Below are 21,310 nucleotides of genomic sequence, written 5' to 3'. Positions count from 1 at the left end.
TCCCTTGTCAGTCCTGGATAAGAGTCTGTATGTTACAGCAGCTCTCTGGGTAACGCCAAAACAGCCACGTCAGCCAGCAAAAGACAAAGGTGCTGCTGATTTAAGGTTGCAGTGCTCAGCTCCATCGCTGTATGGAAGTCATTTTGGAATGCACCTCTCCCCCTTGGCAGTTCCCCTTCTAGGGGCAGAAATTCCACACCCCTGCAGCCCTCCAGGCCAGCTCAAGGGCCATGAGATGACTGGGCTTGGAGAAGCACAGAAAGGTAAGCTCTCTGTTCAGTTTGAAACTATGAATTCATGACAGCTCAAAAAATGAGCACACAAGTGCTGGGAAATGCAGCAGGCTTTATGTGGCAGCATACCCTCCTCTCTGGTTCCAAACAACGGTCACCAAAGCTCTGAACTAAAGCAGCTTTTTGCAAACTCGTCTGTAATTTTCCTTTTGAATGCATATGACAGCTGCTTATGAAGAGATGATGAAAGTATCTGTAAATACTCTCACCTAAAATTCATTACTCCTATGAAACTTCTGAAAATTGTGTCTTTTCACACACTCAAACAGCTCATGTTTTATGTCATTCCTTCCTCTTATTTTTTTTTTCCCCCAAGTAAAAGTCAAACCCTTCTGATTCTGAGCTCAGCCACTGAGCCTGGCATGCACTGGGCAGCCAGTCTGTGCTTCCTCTGGGCTGCATGTGACTTTCGGGAGGGGGACTCATGGTTTTGCTTCCTGAGGGCCAGGTGCAACCCTTGACTATCTCAGGATTTCAGTTGCTAATCTGTCTGTAGGGTTTTTCCTTTGTTACAGGCCATCTCATATTGCAAATCTATTGGGCAAAGACCAACTCTTTCAAGAAAAGATAATGTTAGGTCTTGGGAAGCTTTTCCCACTGAAATGCATCAAATCCCTCAAATGGGACAGTAACGTGCACAAACTTGATGCAAAGATGGGTTTATGAGTACACACTTATTTTTCATGCCAGTGCAAAATGAGCAGGCTTTGCACCTGAATGGGCAGTCAGGGAGCCAGCAGGGTGACCCGCAGCTCTGACTTTCAAGGCAGCATCAGCCACTGCAATCCAAAAAGCTATTAACGGAGCAGAAGGAAAGTAACAAGAAGAGCAGCGCCCCAACAAGCTCCTCTGAGAAACTGCAACTTATAAGTTGTGACTTACATTAAGGGGAATGTTGGGTTTTGTTCACATTGTCAACAAAAATCTGTTCACAGCAAGTATGAGAAGGCTTCATTTCTCTCCCCACAATGTGCTGATGGGATACGTGAGGCGGTCACAAGCAGCTGCTGTACACCTCCTGACACACTGGTGGATGTTTCTTCTTTGGCATTCCAGTCAAATCCATCACAAGCACTTCAGTTGCATTTGCCAGAAGGAGATCTCAGAGAAGCTGGACAATGGTTTACCCCCAATGAGCAGCAGCACGTTGGCGTCACTGCCACCCTCACCCCCTGGAGCTGCAGGCTGAAAGCCTGCTCCTTCCTCTTTACCCAAAACCCGAGTGGCAGCTAAAGTGTCTTTTTCTGAAGAGACAAACAGACGGAGGGATGTGTCCTTCGCCAAAATGCTTGTTGCTCCCTTTGGGTCTCGTTCTGCCTCTGCAGTGGGCTGAGGAGCAGAGGAGGCCCCTGGCTCCAGGGGCGAGCTGAAGGTTTTCATTTCGATCGCGTCGCTGTCTGTGTGCCGCGGGCGGAAGGAGCTGCAGGAGCGAAGGGGCTTTGGGGCAGGCACCGGCTGGGCAGGGTCCTGCTGCCCGCTCTGCCAAGGGCTGCGCAACGGGCTGCTCAGGCCCGAGGCAGCCTGGAAATCAACGCCAATCCCTAAGATGCAGTGATACATTTTGGGAGAAAAGTTTGCCTTTGTAGTACTACTGAGCTTCTTCCACGTCTGTGTGTGGAAATGATACTTCCAGAGGTCATCAGTAGGGCTGGAATTGGAAATCCCTCCACCAAAAACCAGCATAGAGTCTCTGAAGACTATTGAAGCATGGCCCACCACTGGAGGAGGTCCTTGGCTAAATGTAAGAGAAACCAGCCGTTAAGGGGAGGCCAACAAGAATCCAACAGTGATTTTAGTCTCTGTTTGCCTTTCGACTCGAGAGAATGACTCTGAAATGGCTGCGGTGGGACATCAAAATGCCCCTGCTGTGGCTGCACCAAGGCCCTGCCAGCAGCGCTGCCAGGCACAGCCGGGGGGGGGCGCCCAGGGGTGGAGCAGCAGCGCCTTGTCACATCTCAACAATCACTGCAGTGCCAAAAGGGCACCATCTCCCCTCTGCCCACACGAGGCAGCCAACCGTAAGTTTCATCCCCTCTTTCTGTGTTAATTTAGCTAACAAATAGCATAGTTTACCTTGTTCTGATGTTGGACCAGCTGCTGCTTACGAAGTCCCACTTCCATAAGTCCTTTTGTTCGCTCAGCCCCATCAGTCCTCCCAGGAGGTACATGCCCATGCGATAAACCACTGCTGAATGGCCATGCCGAGGGCCAGGGCCAGGACTGTGCGGTGGGGTGGAAACACACCACCATTTTCTTGTGTCTGAAAGCAAAGTATTTCATTTGTAGAGGTACTGAATTTATACAAGTGCCTGAGAAGAGTTTTATATCAAGAACAAAGTAACTATTCTGCTGGAGAATAAGGGTTTCTGCTCTAAGCTTATTGTAAGCTAACAGCTGAAATTCTGACACCAAAAAAGTGCATTTAAAATACCAGTTTTGAAATTAACTTTTAATGAAAATGTCAGATGCTGTATGACAGACACCATGGAAATTTTATTTACAGAGCATTTTTTTCGTATGGCTTTGTTAATTGATTAACTCTGACACACAGAGATGATTTCCTGGCTGAGAGAAGGGAAAAATCGGTCAACAAAAGCATTCCTTCATTAATGTCAGTGTTTATTCTCCCTGTGAGACAATGAAGGACGAGATAAACCCATAATTCATTTCAAAATAGTGACAGAATGGTTACCAGATAACAAAAGTTAATGCCTTTAGGAAGTCTCTGGGAATCATCTGGGTTGCAATCACCAGATTCGCGATGAACATGCTAATTGAAAACATCTCCTGTCGGGTTTGGCTCCCCATGGTCACTTCTAGATTTGAGGGTCAAAAGATGGCATCAGTAGGCTGAAGTCAGTCTGAAAGACTTTGGTAATCTTTGAAGAATTCAGTGAATGGTGAACAAAACATTCTCCCTGATTTTCAGCTCTAGAACTGGCAAACACTGTGCAGCTTCTTCCAGTATAATACAGCCTCATTCATTTCAGATGGGCATTAATTTAATTGACAGAATTCATAATTAAATGCTGCTAAAGAAAAGCCAAAACTAACTTCAAACACTTGCACTGGTAAGAGCTTTCCTGACAGAGCAAGCCACGCTTTCCTGCAGCAGTCTTTTTTTCCCACTGGATCAAAGCCTCTTTGTGCTTTAACTTACCAAAATGGAAAGTCCAGAACTCCTGTGAAATGCCTCTGATGCCCAAGTATCCCCCGTAGATGTACATGCTGGAGTGGTACACTACTGCACTGTGCCCTTTCCTGTTGGTTGGTGCTGAGCTCTAAAACAGTTTCACAGGTCAAAAAACACTCTGTTAACAGATGGAGTGGTATCAGTAGCAACGTCTGTCTTGGGAATATTCCTAAGCAATGAAAACAATGGCTTTGGGTTGTGTTAAACTTCTTGGGAAGTACGGAATAAATCCACCATTGAAGACTTGTGTGGATGCAAGCACAAGCCAGTCTCCAGTCCAAGCAAGCCTCCCTTTTCAAGCCCACCTCAGCATCACAGCCCCGCAGCCTCCCACTCTTTGCACTCCCACCAGCAGTTCTGCTTTCCACAGCCACTGCTTGGTGTACCTGCGGGGAGTGTTGTAAACACATTGGGCATCTCTTGGGAAGATAATGGGGGGATGGCCCCTTTTCCACACTGAGGAAACTTCACTCCCAAGAGCAGCTCTCCCTTCCGTTTGCTTGCTGTGGATTTGCTCCACCATAAACCCTGGGCTGTGCTCACGGCCTCAGCAGGCTGTGCCTCACGGCCTGGGTGGCTCCCGCTGCGTCTGCAGCAGATTCAGTGTTGCTGAAACTCGTGGAGCAAACCTGGGGAGACCCAGATAAAGTTGAAACAAAATATAAGGCAAGTGTTTGGTTTTGTTCTTCTCAAACAGCCCTTTTGGAGGGGACATCCCTCTACACACCATGTTTTGTATATTGAGTTTAGGTTAAAAAAACCCACGTACTCCTGTACAGAAGGTGTCAATGCATCATTGCATCATATTTGTTGTACGTAAACAAAATTTCATCAGCCACATAACACCTTTTATTTCCCCCAGAAATGACCCTGCAGTCCCAAAGTTTCTCTTGGCTCCTCCACCAGACAGAGGTACCCACAGCAGTACTGTCACACCTTAGTGCATCGTTTGTGCGATTTCACAGCACAGCAACACTGTGAGGATGAAGCTTCAAGAGCAAAAAAGGAGCCATTCTTCCCCTGCAGCGATAGAAAACCAGTCTCTTAAGACCAAGACATAAATGCTTCCACTGAGGTCTCATTTGGAAGTGGCAGTAACTCAGGGAGCCCGCGTGTTCAGACTGAAGAAATGAAAAACGCTGCAGCACTTCACATTTCAAAATTTATTAGCGTGGCTGCCAATCTGTTTTCACAGCCCTGCTCCTCCAAGCACAGCCTTCAGGCACCGTGGTGATATTCCCTGTAAAATTAGTTTTCTTGGGGAGGATTCGAGAGCAAAAGCAGAAGTGGCAGTAGAGGAGAGGACTGCACTGCATAGATAGGACTTAAAATTTAAGAGCAGTATTTTTAAACGCTGCTCTAGAGCAGGAAAAAGCCTCATTTATTGCAAGTGCAAAGAAAGAAAGTATAGCCACGTGTCTCTGAAGAGATGAGATTGGAACTGTTTGGGGGAACATATTTCAAAGCAATCTGTTTAATCAACAAAGCAACAGGCATTTGATTCACACATTCAGCACTTCCTGGCTCCTTACCTCAGTCTCTGCTGGTACGTTACGGCACTCTGTCCATCTTGCAGAATCTAGGGGATTGTTTTAATGAAGCGCAGTTGAGATCCCAGGCCACAAGAGGACACTCCTCCAACGCTCATTTTTCAAATTACTGTTCTAATTTTCAAGTAAGTCTCATCCTGGTGTTTTCCACTGACAAGGAGGAAGAAATCTGCTTCCCACTGAGGCAGCAGTACCAAGAGACTTAGAGGAGACACGGTTTCAGTAGCTTCCCCGTATCCTTCTCTGCTACCGAATCATGGAGATACCATACTGTATTTCTTGTTTCCTAAGGCTAAATTTCACAATGCAGAAACAATCTGTGCTTTTCAGCTTTTTCACAACTCGCAGGATCCCCAGATTTACCAGTGGATGTATGGCTCCTGCTACTTATTATGTAAACCTTATGACAACAGCCTTATTTTTCTTGTTCCTTTTCACAGATCACTTAAAAGTAGTCCTCAAATAACTGTCAGAAATCACTGATCTGTGATCACCGTGAAGGAGAGGGAATGGCAGATGCCCAGCACCAGAGGCTGAAATGAGAATCTGAAAGCAGTGCAAGCTTACATCACCCAAAGCTACACTTGCCAGGAAAGATTTAAAACAACGCCCATGAAAGGAGTAGACATGCAACAAGTACTGAACAGCTCATTCCCAGTTTTCACCAATCAGCCCTGTGAGTAAAAAGATGCTTTCTCCTATGAAATATATTTTATCTAAAGATCTCTGTTCTTTCAGCTGGTATTACAGACAAATAGGGGAAAACAAAGAAAGGATTGAAAAACCCTCCTTGACTTAAGGTTGCATAGTGAAGTAGCAGAGTAAGCCAGGAAACTTAAATTCTGGTCTTGATCTTACTGACTAAAAATCTCTCTCTCTCTCTCCCCTCCATCTGACAGCAAAAAGCAGCCATTACTATACACAGGATTTCCAAAGGGAGAACATATAGTGCATGACATTGCTATTAAATTCAAATGTTACACTGCTTTTATTCAAATACACACATAAGAGATCCCAAAGAAACCCTGTGTCATGAAACACTGAAGTTAATATCCTACTTTCTTACTTAATTACACTTGGGTTTTTTCCTGTTCTGTCATTACTGTTGCCAGCTTATGCATTTCTTCAGTAAAAACACAAAATGAGATATACTCTACTGATCTACTTTCTTCCCTAAGAAACTGAAGAGCTTGGTTTTAAAACTTCATGTAACATCAGGAAAAAACCCTTTAAATATTATGTGCCATAATTACTGGGGTTTATGGTCAAACAGTAAACTTGGGAGGGAGGAGAGGAGAAACTGAAATTGTGAGACCTTAAAATACATAAAACTTTCCCATAAAATGTTTCCTAATTCAAGTAAGAGCCGACTCTTTGATAGCTTAGCAGCCTAATTTTAGGGGAGTGTTTTACACACGCTATTTCCTGTAAAGCCAAGGGAAGGTTGTGTTACAAGCAGCAGAAAATAGGTTGGTTCTTACTATTTATAAGTACCTATGGACTTGGAATGTCCCATGGAAAAGTCTGGCTATTGTGTATCATACCAATGTCATATATCCAGAGAGGGGTTTTTGCTTGTGTGAAAGCAGAGTCCAGCATCCCACCAAAAACACACAGGGTGCCCTGCAAAATGCAGAAGTATTTGTCACCTACAGGGAGGCACAGAACATCAACATAAGCTTTAAAGTAACTGATAAATGAAAAAGCTGCTGTCACCAACAGGCAATTGACAATTATGCATGTGATGATCTATGAACAATGCAAGAGGCTATCCCAAAAAGCCAGTAACTTTTAATTGTGTCTTTACTCTCTCAGTATGGAACCCCGAAGAACACTGTGCTGTTTTAATGGGGACGGCATTCCAGCACCCCTGACTCCTCCTCAGTCTGGGACAGCTTGAGGCATGCAGGCCTGGAGCTCTGAGGCACATTGCTCAGGTAACATATGCATAGATTATGCATGTCTATAGAATTATTTCATTGCACTGCAGCTCCCAATATCTTAAATTCTGGTTTCCCCTCACAGGCAAAGCTGTAATTCTTATTTGCCTTCACTCCCCCGTCTCTCTTGTATGCAAGTTCTTAAGTGAATGTTTTTATGCTGTAGCTTATCATGCAAATGAATTCAGAGCAACTGTTACAACTATACAACTAAGTCAAAGAATGTGCTGCCAAGGTCTTTATTTTGTATTACTATTATGTACTGAGCATTGACTGAGGAAATCAGGGAGCTGCAGGCTGCTGCAAAGCTAAACTACTGTCACTCTATTCCCAAAGGTTCCAAACATTGGTACAGCTACATCCAGAATTGCACTGACACAGAAGTCTTTTCTGGGTATAGTATTTCAGTACATAATAATCTGCTACATTTTATTTCAATGGATAATAGGAAATAAAACATTAGGCTACAGACTATATAAATCTTGGTCTGCTACCTTATAAGCCACCATTGAATGTTCCTCCAGTTCTTCTGGACCATTTCTTGAGCAATCCAGCATTTCCCATTCATTTTTCGCTGTAAACCAAAGCTGAAGTTAAGACAAGGGGACACTCAACACACAAACATTAAGGAAAAGGTGAAAAGATCAGCTTTGAGTTTGGCTGCACTGCCAGTCAGTGAGGAAAATGAAGCACTTAGCCTTCTGAGTTAACAGAGAGGAAAGCTCCCCCAGAATGATGTGCATTCTTCTATTGAGCTAACAGAAATAGAAATTGATCTTGTTTCTGCTTTTATTTTAATACTGTGCTGTTACCTACATCAAAATTCAACTTTCCATGAACATGTAACCCTGCTTCTGCAGGGGGGTTGGACTAGATGATCTCTAAAGGTCCCTTCCAACCCTACCATTCTATGATTCTATGAACCCCAGCACAAGTCTACAGTTTATTCCAGTAACAACAATTGAACAGGGAACACCACACATTGAGTCAAAAAATAGAGTCATATTTGACAGTGTGTGATTAATAAAGTCCTACATGGTGGTGTATTCACGTGTTCCCTTTGTGCACTTTTACATGCATAAACTACTCCCATGTTAAAGAGTTCAGAAAGCCATCCCTCATCAGAACTTGGATATTTTACATGACTCTATTTCTGACTGAGGAGAAACAAAAAGGAACTGAATAGACTTTGAGACACCTGCAACACACACCATTCACCCAATGAACAAAATGTTGTTTATCCATGATTTTGATGGAAAGACTTTAAATGGGGATCATCTGTTAACTACAAGAGTATCCCCAATTTCATAACGACTGGATGCAGAATCTCCTTAGTCCCAACATGCAAGAGAAGGGGCAAACACACCTATGTTGTATCTCCAGAAATCCCCGAGGCTGGTGGTGCTCCGTCCTCCATGGAGATACACAAACCCCCGGCAGACAGTGCAGGCGTGTTTGTGGCGGTCGCAGGGAGAGGGCTGCTTTTGGGGTGCACATTGCCACCCACTGCCTGCAGCTTTTCCTTTCATGCTGACAACTAGGATCTTATCCAAGTATCAGCTTGCAAGGACAGCACGTCAGGGCAGGGTCCTAAAACATCAGGGATGGGGTTTAGACCCTCTCTGTAAAAACAACAAAGAATAGCGTCAGGTTTTAAAGAAAAAGGTAAATAACAATAATTAAAAGCAGATGGTAATAAAGAGAAGAGTCTCTGCCTTTTGATTAAAAGTTAGTGTGTTTTCATTCCCATCAAAAGCAACCTGACAATTTTGTCTGTCTATGTCAATAGGGTAACTGAAGTAAAGCACTTGGAATGCTGACTCTCAGAGTCTTATCTCAGCAAGACTGGGACAGGTACATTCCTGCAGCTGAAAGTTTCCCAAAGAGTGTCAGTGAGCTGAAGTGATCAGCTCCAGTACCCTACATTTGCCATAGTGATCAACTCTAGTACCTTACACTTGCAAATGATCAACTCCAGTACCCTGCATTTGCAATAGTGGAGAAACCAAGGCTTGGTCTTCTTTCACTACTTAATACAAACCCGTACTTCAAACAAAATTTGGGAGAAGTGAATCTTACAGATGAAAAGAATGCGTTAGCACTTGACCAGAAGTTAGTCTTACGTTTAACTGAAAACCAGTTGAAGTGAGGATGCGTCTGGAAAAAATAAGACTATCCCTTTACTTGCCACAAGATGTCCCTGTGTTCTGTGAAGACAGGAGAACCGAGAACAACCTTGTTTTGAAGCACGTTGCTTTAAAAAGCACAAAAGAAAGAAATTATGAAGCATTAGGCCAAATTGTGGGGTTTGTGTTGGTAACATGTCTGAGGTAACGTGTATCAGCAAATGAGGGCATGGAGTCTCCCAGTTCTGAGACTATTTAAGTGAAGGGATCAGGATGGGAACTGATAGGTACCAATCTGTCAGTGTGGACACTCTGTTAGCCTCTGCAGTACTGCAGTATAATGCCTGTTTTTCCACAGTTACAGGGTATTATATGCATGTATTTAGCATCCCAGTGGATAAAGACATACAGCTGTCAGCTCAACATCATGATTGTGCAGCAAATCTGTTCTTTTGATTTGAGGTGGGATAAACCTATGCCTACTTGGCCCAATTATTTCTAATTAAAAAACCCAGAACAACTAAACAGGAAATGTACAAAATTTGCCCAAATTTTGTACAGTAGCATACAAATATTTACACCCACAGAGTACTTTCATTACAGCTGCTGCCCATGTGCTTCCTGAGCAAAGCAGCAAGAAGGCTGGAAATTTTCCCTCCACCTCCTCAGGAATGGGATGACAGTCACACAGCTTTTACCAAGCCTGGGCATTTCATGTTGCCGGCAGCAGCACAGGGGCCAGCCACCAGCTTCCATCTTGGTGCATTTGAGTCCTCAGCATGTGTGTGCCAGTGCACGTTCCAATGTAGCCCCTGTGCCATTCAGAGGCTGTCTTCTGTGAAGAGGTGCTTTAGATCAAAAGCTTCGGTTTCCCGGGTTAACTCACATTCACGTAAAAGCAGCAATTCTGCTGTCAGATCAGAAAGCACTTCCAGGCAAAGTCTGAAATTCCCAGCAAATGGCAGTTTAAACTTTCTTTAGGCCAGAACAGTTTATTGGAAATCCAGCAATGATCAGGTTAAGTTAAATACAGCCCTCTGCAGATCTACATGCAGGTATTTTTACTATATGCATTGCCATAGTATAACCTAAGACATACAAGTTGTGCTTTGATTTTCATTGTGTAGAACTCCATTTAGCCATATACAAGCCAGCAGAGGTCAATGTAAGTGCTTTTCACCCTGTGCAGGTTTGATAATGAGGAAAGGGGTATGTACAGAGGCTACAAAGTATCCAGATGTCCAGAAGAAGCTGCCATGTTCTAAAAATGAAAGAATGATGTTCGCTTGGATGCAATGACAGGGGAGCAGTTAAATACAAAAGAAAAAACCCCGCAGATTTCTGTAAAGGCAGTTTGTGTGTAAGGAAACATGCTGGGTAATAATGGCCAGCTACACAATCTTTTATTTATTTTTCTATGTACTTCTATAGTAAGTCTTCTTTTTTATTTTTCTCTCAGCATCCTGCATGTTTTCTGTTTCACTGCTGCACTGGAAAGATTTTTGTTTCACAGAGTTTTCAGTACTCTGCCTCTCTGCCAACATCCCTTGTCTGGAAAACTTATATATCAGCAGCACAAAAGCATACCCCTTTTACCAAATGTTTTCTCCTGTGTTCACAGATTCCCTCGTTTTCAAACACCTCGATTTGTCCCACACAAATTCAGGAGTTATCCTTCCCTTCACCCATAAATAATGAGGCTCCCCATTGCTGACACAACCTCTTCACACATCATGCAGGACAACCAGGTGATCAGGCCTAGTCAGACTGGGTTTATAAAGAGCAGGTCCTGTTTAACAAACCTCATCTCCTTCTATGACAGGATGACCTGCTTGTTGGATGAAGGAAAGGCTGTGAACATTGGCTACCTTGACGTTAGTGAGGCATTTGACACTGTTTCCCATAGTGTTCTCCTGGGGAAATTAGCTGTTCTTGGCTTGGATGGGCAGACACCCTCCTGGGTGAAAAACTGGTTAGATGGCCGGCTCCAAAGAGTCTTTGTCAGTGGAGTTAAATCCACTGGTGGCTGGTCAAGAGTGGTGTCCCCCAGGGCTCAGTGCTGGGGCCACTCCTGTTTAACATCTTTATTAATGATCTACATGAGGGGATAGGGTGCACTCTTAGCAAGTTTGCAGATAACACCAAGCTGGGTGAAAGTGTAGATCTGCTTGAGGGTAGGGAAGCTCTACAGAGAGATCTAGACAGGCTGGTTGGCTGGGCCAAGGCCAATGCCATGAGTTTCAATAAGGCCAAGTGCCAGGTCCTGCACTTGAGCCACAACAACCCCACGCAATGCTATAGGCTTGGGGAGGAGTGGCTGGAAAGCTGTCAGGTACAGAGGGACCTGGCAGTGTTGACTGACAGCAGCTGAACGTGAGCCAGCAGTGTGCCCAGGTGGCCAAGAAGGCCAATGACATCGTGGCCTGGATCAGGAACACTGTTGTCAGGAGGAGGGGGGAGGTTGTGGAGTCTCTTTCCTTGGAGGTCTTCAAGACCCTCCTGGACGTGTTCAAATGTGACCTGATCTAGGTGGATCTGCTTCTGCAGGGGGGTTGGACTAGATGATATCTAAAGGTCCCCTCCAACCCTACCATTCTGTGATTCTGTGATCATTCCCCTGTATTCTGCTTTGGTGAGGCCGCATCTCAAATACCGTGTCCAGTTTTGGGCCCCTCTCTACAAGAAGGACATCGATGTGCTGGAGAGAATCCAGAGGTGGGCTACCAAGCTAGTAAAGGATTTGGAGCATGCCTAATGTGAGGAACAGCTGAGGGATCTGGAGTTGTTTAGCCTGGAGAAAAAAAAAGCTTAGGGGATACCTTACCACTCTACAACTACTTGAAAGGAAGTTGTAGCGAGGTGGGGGTCGGTCTCTTCTCCCTAGTGACAAGCAATAGAACAAGAGGAAACGGCCTCAGGTTGTGCCAGGGGAGGTTCAGGCTGGATCTGAGGAGGAATTTCTTTCTTGCAAGGGTTGTCAGGCATTGGAATGGGCTGCCCAGGGAGGTGCTGGAGTCACCGTCCCTGGATGTGTTTAAGGGATGGGTGGATGTGGCACTTAGGGAAATGGTCTAGTGGTTGATAGGGCTGGGACAAAGGCTGGACTTGATGATCTTAAAGGTTTCTTCTAGCTGAAATAATTCTATGATTCTATGATCTCCCTCCTCAAGGTTCTAGCAGATGAGCCCTGGCAGATCAGCTGCAATGTGACTGCTCTGGTTACTTAACTCCCTCTTTACAATCAGATTGGCTCCATCAAGCCTGTTCAGAACTGGTGCCAGAAAGCCAAGCTGACCTCTGGCCAGTACCCTGGATGGTGTAAAGTGCTTTTTGTGGAATGCATGTTATCCCAGGTCCTTGCATTTTCTGGGGTATCACCACTGCTACTGTCCTAAGAATAGCAAGTGAACTGCAGCCCTGCAGAGTTTGTTGGCTGCGATGCAGCATACATTACAATGGTGGTACCTACTGCTTCTGAGTCCTGCTAACCCAGGAGCTTTGTTATTGCTTGCCTGAGAGTAGGAACATGTTGTACATACATTTGTTGTCTAAACTTAGGCAGTGAAGCTGGTCAAGGGTCTGGAGAACAAGTCTGATGAGGAGTGGCTGAGGGATCTTAGCCTAGAGAAGAGGAGGCCAAGAGGAGATGTGATCACTCTCTATACAACTACCTGAAGGGGAGCTGTAGCAAGGTGAGGTTCAATCTCTTCTCTCTAGTAATAAATGATAGGACACGAGGAAATGGGCTCAAGTTGCACCAGGGGAGGTTTAGATTGGAGGTTAGGAAGAACTTATTCACTGAGAGGGTTATTAGGCATTGGAATGGGCTGCCCAGGGAGGTGGTGGAATCACCATCCCTGAAGATATTGAAGAGGCATAGATGAGGTGCTGAGGGATATGGTTTAGTTTAGTGATGGGTTTGGCAGTAGCAGGTGAGTGGTTGGACTTGATCTTAAAGGTCTTTTCCAATGGTAACAACTCTGTGATTCTGTGGTTCTCTGATACTACTGACCTCTCTCCCCATTAAATGTACTGGAAGCTATGACACAGCCCTTATAAAATATGAACAGATTAACTGTTATTTTGTTTCCTGAAATCAGAATAGACCCAATGAGACAACATGCTCCAGTGAGATGACTGATATATTAAATAGTCTATCTGCAAAAGGCTTAAATCTGTATTTTCACTATACCTGAAGTTTGTACTTATCAGTACTTATTCCCCAAGGAAGTGAGCCCAGGAAGTGTTTACAGGATGAATCCGTACTGCATCCCTCTCTTCAGGTACCTAAAAGAGGTCCAGGGGAAAGTTGCACATAATTTGAGGAAAAATAAAGATTACAGTAACACAAGCTATAGAAGATACATTTGTATTTATATTTCATATGAATATGAAATGCATGTATCTAATTTATCATCCAGTTTATCTCTAAAATTTACCATTTGCAAGACTGAAATATATTCAGTGACAAAAAAAAACATGCTGGAGAATCTCTTGCAGCATATTCTGGCAAGACTAGCTACTCAAATTGTGTTAATCTTTGTTTTATGCAAAGCAGCATTGTAAGCTATTACTGTACAAAACTGAAGGATATTATTCTATGTGTGTTTTCTCTGAACAAACACAAGATTGGCAGCATTTAGAGGTGTGCATTCTCTTTTCCAGAGGGAATGAGCAACTGTGAAGTAGTAACATGTTATAGGTGTGTGAGTCCCTAATACTTTACATATTACTATCCCTTACATATTATACTATCCTGATGAAAAGGGGAAAGCAGCTGAAGTCATGAAACATGGATTCTCTCCCTAACTCTGCCAAGCTGCTGTGTAACCACAGCCAACTCCTCTGTTTACTTCCGTAGCTAAGGAGACACCTCCTTAGTAAAACACTCCAAATTTGCTGATGCAGTGCTGTGTGAGAGTGACAGGGCATTACTGCTACTACTGATATAATTTAATATGAAAAAGGTGATAAGTCTCAGCTATTAATACTTTACAAAGGTAAAATGGGTTTGTCCCTTTGAGTTTGGTTGGGTTGTTTTTTTCCTGAGCTATAAAACCAGTTATTTCTCTTCTATATAATTGTTATTCTTCCTACCAGTCCTGCCTCCTTTTGTACAAACATTCAGAGAAGGAGATAGCCCTGATTTCATACAGTAGATTAGCCACAAAATCTTGTCCACTTGTTTATCTGCCCCATCTGAACTCTTTGTGAGGCAGGTGAGCAGGATGGATCACAAAAGGCCAATCAGAGACTAACTGAATGGGTGTCTCCTCTCAGTCACACCTTCTGAGCACCAGCTGACCCTTGTGAATCACACCCTTTGCTCTCTCCACATGAAGCCTTCTTGGAAGCAGAGCTACAGTGCTTAAATAGATCAGTTAACAAACTGCTGCATTTCAGAGTTGGGAAAAAAAAAAACCAAACCCACCATGTTCAAAGTTAATCTTTAATCTTGCCTTTCATCACTAGTATTCTCAGCGATGGCCAACGACAGGACAAGGGACAAGCTGGAACATAGGAGGTTCCAAAGAAACATAAGGAAAAACTCCTCTACTGTGAGAGTGACGGAGCCCTGGCACAGGTTGCCCAGATGGGTTGTGGAGTCTCCTTCTCTGGAGACATTCAAAACCCACCTGGACGAGTTCCTGTGTGACCTAGTCTAGGCGGTCCTGCTGTGGAGGGGGGTTGGGCTGGATGATCATTCAGGGTCCTTTCCAACCCTTGTGATTCTGTGATCCCTGGGCTGTCTTTCTATTGAACCAGACCCAGTGAAGTTCATCTGCCCTCTACTTCCACAGCCCCATTTCCCAAGGAAAACTGCTGCTCTTTTGAGAACGCTACCCAGCAATATCCTGTGTGTCATGTGACACTGACCTCAGCTTCAGATTAGTACAGCCAGGATCAATTATCCAATAGGAAACCCTAACTTCAGCAGAATTTCTTTTTTAAAAAAGTACCCAAAGAGACAACTCAGAACATTTTTCATCCAACTTTTTTTTTTTCCCAAAACAGCTGTAGCACACACAAAAAGATGGCTGCTGCTCTCCAAATTCTTCAGCCATTCCATTCTAAAAATAGCTCCATGCAATCAATCCCAATTGTTAAACGGCTGGAGGAGCTGTGAGACGGGACCTAAAGAGCTGCAATTAGTGGGGTAACTATAGCACAGAGTGCTTATCAATTAATGGTGCCACACTAACTGTTTCATAATACAAATAATCCCGGAAATGTAGGGAGACAGGAATTACTTCAGGAAATGGAGTTTAGATGGTCATTATATAATTCTTCATGTTTCTATTAGATATGGTTTCTCAGACAAATGATTTATTTATTTTAAGTATTACTTAAATAGATTGTCATTAAAGCTTTCGTCTGTCTCCTGATTCATTTCCATCTGGTTTCATCTAAGCCACCAAGATGATCAGGGGACTGGAGCATCTTCCTTATGAGGGAAAGCGGTGGTATCTGAGACTATTCAGCCTGGAGGAGACTTGAGGGGTGACCTCGCTAATACTTACAAGTATTTGAAAGTCGTATCTCAGGAGGACGGGGCAAAACTTTTCTCTGTAGTGTCCAGGGATAGGACTAGGGGTAATGGACAAAAGCTGGAACACAGAAAGTCCCACTTAAGGAGAAACTACTTTACTGTAAGGGTGAGGAAGCCCTGGCACAGGCTGCCCAGAGAGGGTGTGGAGTTTCCTCTGGAAGTTTCAAAAGCTGCCTGGACCTGTTCCTGTGTGACCTGATCTAGGTGGACCTGCTTGCACGGGGGAGTTGGACTCTAAAGGTCCCTTCCAACCCCTACCATTCTGTGATTCTGTAATGCACTCAGAATTCTAAGTTTCAGATTTAAAAGGATCCAGGCTTTTGAAATATAATGTGATATGAAACCACTCGTACTAGGGCAAAATAAGTAGGAAATCTTGGTTTGGGGGGGTTTGTCTCAACCCTCCAACACTTCCGTACAGAACACTGTATTTTCTTGTTAAGGCAACTTGATGTTTTACTACTCTTCTAAAATTAACAACAGATCTTCCCCATTCTGCTTATCTCAGAAGCCTTTGCTTTTTAGTGGTGGGTTTATTTTAATGCTGCATCAATAAGGAAGAAACTTTGAAGACTTGCGAGGCGGCTACAAAGTTTCAAAACCCATCACTTTGTTTAAACAGTTTAGAGAGCAGGCATTGTTTTTCAGTATATCAGATTTACTTGCCATGCTTTATTATGTGTGATAAATGTTAGTGTCCTCAGGCTTGCTATTTTGTTATTTCCTAAAGGTAAGTATCACTAAGTTTCAGGGTGGAGGGGGTGGTATTTTGGTTTGGTTTTGGGGATTGTTTTTTAATCCAAAATACAGGAACTAACTTTCAGAGATGCTCAGCTTCAGAATTTCCCACCTGAAAGTTTGGAATGGCTCTAGGAATATAGGGTGTCTGTAATAATTCTGTAGTACTGAAATTCCAGCCTGAAATAGGGCCTTGCTTTGGTAGGCATTGTAGAACACACAGTTCCGACGTGACTGTGCTTCCAACTGAAGTGATCAAGATAAAAGGAAGGAGTTAGAAAATAGCCTTTCATCATACAGGGGGGAGCTGAAGGACTGAAAGAGGATTTGTAAAATGACAAATCAAAGCAGAGACACAGCTCCATCCTGATTTCAGGGTTCAGAAAAATAATAGGTACCTTCAAATAAACCAGTAACACCCCTGTTGTCTTTATAAAGCTTAGAGAGGACATGCTGAAAACCTAGAGGAAACCTGAAACACTTTTATGTTGCGTAACTCTTAGTTCCATTTTAACAAGTTTTAAGCTACTAATCTTAAACATTATCACTGTTATTTTTCAGTGCATCAGAATGCTTTCTGAGGTGAACAGATATTTCAAAGGAGGCAACTCTCCTAAAACAGTCAAGGATGATTTCAGTTTTTATATACTGCAAACCTATAGATATAACTGCTGCTTGTGGGGCATGGAGTCCTAAACCACCCAGGGCATTGGCACCTTTACTGCAAAACAGATGAGAGCATCGTGAATCTCCCCACCTCGTGAACAAGCTGTCTGCCTGCTTCTGGAGCTCTGCAGGTAAAGGGTCATGGTTCTTTCATTCAGATCACAATATTAAGAGTCCTGCATCTGGGAAGGAACAACCCTATGCACCAGGACAGGCTGGGGATTGACCTGCTGGAGAGCAGCTCTGCAGAGAGAAACCTGGGAGTGCCGGTTGATAATAAACTAACCATGAGCTAGCAATGTGCCCTCATGGCCAAGAAGGCCAATGGCATCCTGGGATGGATCAACAAGAGTGTGGCCAGCAAGTCGAGGGAGGTTCTGCTCACCCTCTACTCTGCCTTGGTGAGGCCTCATCTGGAGTCCTGTGTCCAGTTTTGGGCTCCTCAGCTCAAGAGGGACTGAGAACTGCTGGAGAGAGTCCAGCACAGGGCCACCAAGATGATCAGAGGTCTGAAGCATCTTCCTTATGAGGAAAGGCTGCAGGAACTGGGGCTGTTTAGTGTAGAGAAGAGGAAATTGAGGGGTTGAGAGGCTGGTATCTGGAAAAAAGAACTTTAGTACTTAAAAACCTTCTGGAATTGTTACATCTTTATATACACCTCTAGTCTATGAGTCAGGAAATTACTTTTGCCACTGTAATCAATAAGGTTTATGGTACAGACAAAAAAGAAATGCACCCATACTACATGACTTTTATGGCTTATTTTCCTTAGTATATTAAGATTTCAGTTGTTGGGTTTTCTTTGGGGTTTTTTTTTGTTTTGGCTTCTTTTAAAGAATGGGACCTTTGTATAAATAAAAATTAGAATATGAATTTTGAATGAAGCTCCTGAGAAAGAGCTTCCTGTTCTAAAATACACACCTGTAGGTGGCCCAAGGACAGCACGTTATGGACACATACATGCAGTGCACTGGCCACCCCTGATCAAAAGCTTATGCTGATTATCAGTGCCTGTATAGGGGTTGGTTTTGTTCCTTAACAAAACACTTACTTTGGTAACCTAATCTGCTTTTCAAATCTTATTTAGCTTCTTGCTGGTGAACACAGGAGTGTCAAGAGCACAGTCTCTGTTGTGGTCTCATCATCTTAAAAGTGGGGGAAGATGCCCTGGCTGTAAAGCATCACTGCAGCAAGGTGGCTCTTCAGACCTTATCTCTGACAAACAGGTGAGTTTTCATGTTCTAGATATGGCAGAGGGAGGAAATACTGATCCTGGTCCTGACACTTTAAGATAAATGAGAAACTCCTAACACGTTCACAGGACAGTCTAAAATGTATTTGGCATTTTACCCTGTTCTTGGAAGTAATTTGTCCTGTCACCAGTGGAAACACGTCATTTCAATACATAGGTCATCACTCCTTTCCCCCAGAAAGAGCAATTTTCAGTGTTCCTAAAAGGCATCATTTGGGGATTTCACAAAAACTTACTAGTCTGATTCTTTCAAGATCCTGTAGGTAGATGCCCTGGAGAGCTTGTGACCTGCTGCTGAAACAACTTCAAAAGTCTTTATTTCCTAAGGGAGACTCTACTCTGCTAATTCACAAAATACTCTAGGTTAGGAAGAAAGCTGCCTACTCTCTTCAGGCACAAATTAAAGTACTAAACTGCTGAGAGTATATTCATGAAAAGTTATCATCTTCCATTTAAAACAAACAAAAGTATGCACTGAATTTTACTTGTTTTGGTTTTTATATTCCCTGACCAAGGAAAAGGAACATCTAATAAATGGCTCAGCCACACTTCCATGAAAAGGCATTCCATGAAGTGTGGCATTAAGCTGTAAGATAGACAAAGTGTTTTTCTTGTCCCAGAGACATTTTGCCCTTCGATGAACATGGAGCAATGGGATACAGAAGACATACAAGGTTATGAGAATAGCAGAAGCTGGAGCCTGAAGAAATATGAGGGAGGAAAGAGAGGGCATTTGGCAAAGAGAATAATAAAAAGTTCCAGCTGGCAAATATTAAAACATCCAGCTATCATGTTAGAATCATTATGCATTTAGATTACACAGTATGGGAGAAGTCATGAGAGACTTCTCATGAAGTGAGAAAGAATCAGATGGCACAACTGGAAAGACTGTCAGTAATGACTGGAGGGAAAACTGTATAAAAAGGATCTTTTATAGGAAAGATGAATTTACACAGTCAAGCAAAAGATGGTTGCATAAAAACAGATGACACAATGGCGTAGCTGGAATAGATTGCGTAGAGGAGAATAGCTGGATTTTAGTCTGGCAAGGAAAACAAAGGTGTCAGGCAGGCAAACAGTAATAATAACCATGATGGTTCACAATAACCTTGATGCCAAGTTACTGGGCTGCACTAGCAAATGGAAAAAGACCAAACCCACATAATTTCAATATATAAAGGAGACAGAAAGCATATGAGTAACTTTACACATACACATTTTCGCTCCAAATTCAAATGGAATTACTCATGTGAATACGACCAGTGATATGTATGAGCTTGAACAATGTAGCCTAGATACCAGAGCAAAAGGACCAACTCTTTTGTGAAAAGCCTGAAAAAAATGTTTTGCAAGCTGTTTTCATATTCAGACTCCAAATGACAGGGTCCATTTTTGACTGGAGCCTGGCTTTCTGAAAAATTCTCACTCCCAGCTAACGTGCCCCAGTATTCATCCCGAGCCAGACGTACTTTGGCTTGGGTTTTGGATGGTTGCATTTCTTTGTTCGTCTTTTACTTAGTAGAGTAGCTTTATGCTCTTTGATTGTGGAAAAGGGAATGAGCAAAGGGAGGGTGGTGAATCTCCTAAATTGGAAGCAAGGAAACAAGAGCTCTAGCTGGGCCTACCACAGACCTCCCGTGCTGCACCGTGGAAGTCGCAGGTCCCCTTCCCCAGCGGTCTCCTGTGGCTGCAGAGTGCTGACGCCACTTCCCTCCTTTCATGTGCTTTGTTTCCTTTCGTACCTTTGGACGAAAGCAGCTTTGTGAACAACTGCACACAGTTGTACAACAATACAACTCTGTATAGGAAGGATGACTGTTTCCTGTGGTGCTGTGCGATAATGTGAGCAGGCCTGTGCCCTTGCTACCCTCCCTCTGCTCCCTTTCTCGGGTGGCAGTGCCAGCCTCTTGGGTGCTGGCTCCTCCAGCGTGGGCACGAGGTGGCTCTGGCTGAGGCGGGAGCCTCAGAGCCCCCTGCCCATCCTGCTGCACCCCTGCCTGGGGGAGACCTCACCACCTCACCTCATCCTCTCCAGCGGCTGCTGCCCAGCTCCACTGGGGCTTGATCCTGACAGGACATGAGGGAAAAAAACCCCAACCAAATGAAGAAAGAGGCAACATTAGGCTCCCCACGTGTCCCGCCGCCCCGCCAGCCCGGGGGCACCCTGCCCTGCACGCCTGCTCCCCGCGGCGCCAGCCGGGGACACGCACGCCCAGCACCGGACGAGGAGCGCGGCCGGGCAGCCCCCACCACAGCGGCTGCGAGGGCCGCCAGCCCTCAGGCGGGAGCGGGGCCCCTCCGCCCGCGGGCCGCCCGGCACAGCGTGAGGCGCGGGCGGGCCCGGGGGGCGACAGGCTCGGCCAGCCCGGCCCGCAGCAGCCGGAGGTGAATCCTCCTCCCTGGGGCAGCACCCCGGTGCCTCCTCCCACCTCCCCGGGCTCCCCCCTCACCTCCCGAGGGCGGCGGGGCCGGCGGCGAGCCGGGGGCTGGCAGGGGAGGCGGCTCGTGCCCGGGGCCTGCGCGCCGGGCCTGCGGGCGGGCGGCCGAGCGCGGTGAGGTGCGCGGCGCTCCGCCGCTGCTGCGCGGGGTGCGGCCGGGCTGCGAGCGGAGCTGCGGGTGCCGCGGCCTTGGCGTGGCCGCTGAGACCAGCGCAGCAGCGGCCCCGCCCGCCGGGCCCCTGCGCGGCGCCGCGGGTGATGCCGGAGGCAGGGGGCTGGGGCCGGGTGGGTGCGGGTGCCGCGGGCTGCTGGCCTCGCCGGGAGGAGTGTGCCGCGGTCCTTTAGTGCCGTGGCGTAGCCCTGGGCATCAGCAATGTATAAAATCTTGTTTCTGGTCTGAACACAGCCAGAACCAAACTTTTTTTTCCTGTTGTTGGTGGGAAGGGGGAGCACGGAGGGCAGATGTTTGTTTCTGCGCTCAGTTCCAAGTCCTTTTATGTCAGCGTTTAGCCCAGAGATCCCTCTCTGTAGGCTTTCTGTGAGCCGCAGCCCCAGTGCTTGCTT

The 21,310-nt window shown here is 45.1% G+C and overlaps 1 protein-coding gene across 4 annotated transcripts; it reads right to left on the bottom strand.

The window, feature by feature from the left end:
* Positions 1 to 569: 569 nt before the first annotated feature.
* On the bottom strand, positions 570 to 20,811 carry LOC133626390 (leucine-zipper-like transcriptional regulator 1). Of its 4 annotated transcripts, XM_062005196.1 has the most exons (10): positions 20,759 to 20,811; positions 19,941 to 20,050; positions 13,295 to 13,389; positions 8,343 to 8,598; positions 7,471 to 7,550; positions 6,581 to 6,659; positions 5,019 to 5,065; positions 3,454 to 3,574; positions 2,367 to 2,553; positions 570 to 2,028 (listed from the first exon to the last, which is right to left on the bottom strand). In XM_062005196.1, exons 4-10 carry the CDS (start codon positions 8,503 to 8,505, stop codon positions 1,359 to 1,361), a joined length of 1,347 nt encoding a protein of 448 aa, XP_061861180.1. In that variant the 5' UTR covers positions 8,506 to 8,598; positions 13,295 to 13,389; positions 19,941 to 20,050; positions 20,759 to 20,811; the 3' UTR covers positions 570 to 1,358. The 4 variants fall into 4 exon arrangements, with proteins under 4 accessions (XP_061861180.1, XP_061861183.1, XP_061861182.1 ...); XM_062005199.1 differs by lacking the exon at positions 13,295 to 13,389 and having other exon boundaries at positions 19,934 to 20,050; XM_062005198.1 differs by lacking the exon at positions 13,295 to 13,389.
* Between the last annotated feature and the right edge of the window lie 499 nt (positions 20,812 to 21,310).

This window comes from Colius striatus, chromosome 11 (genome assembly GCF_028858725.1).
Source record: "Colius striatus isolate bColStr4 chromosome 11, bColStr4.1.hap1, whole genome shotgun sequence".
NCBI classification, from domain to species: domain Eukaryota; kingdom Metazoa; phylum Chordata; class Aves; order Coliiformes; family Coliidae; genus Colius; species Colius striatus.
The sequence above is the reverse complement of the archived record's forward strand: the minus strand, read 5'-3'. Positions and strand labels throughout refer to the sequence as shown.

Excerpts from the sequence above, each read along its gene's own strand:
- LOC133626390 (XM_062005199.1), bottom strand. The coding sequence starts at position 8,505 with ATGAAAGGAAAAGCTGCAGGCAGTGGGTGGCAATGTGCACCCCAAAAG. Across the intron at positions 6,660-7,470 it reads ATTCAATGGTGGCTTATAAG|GGCACCCTGTGTGTTTTTGG; the intron begins GTAGCAGACCAA and ends TGCATTTTGCAG. Across the intron at positions 3,575-5,018 it reads ACGTACCAGCAGAGACTGAG|AGCTCAGCACCAACCAACAG; the intron begins GTAAGGAGCCAG and ends AAACTGTTTTAG.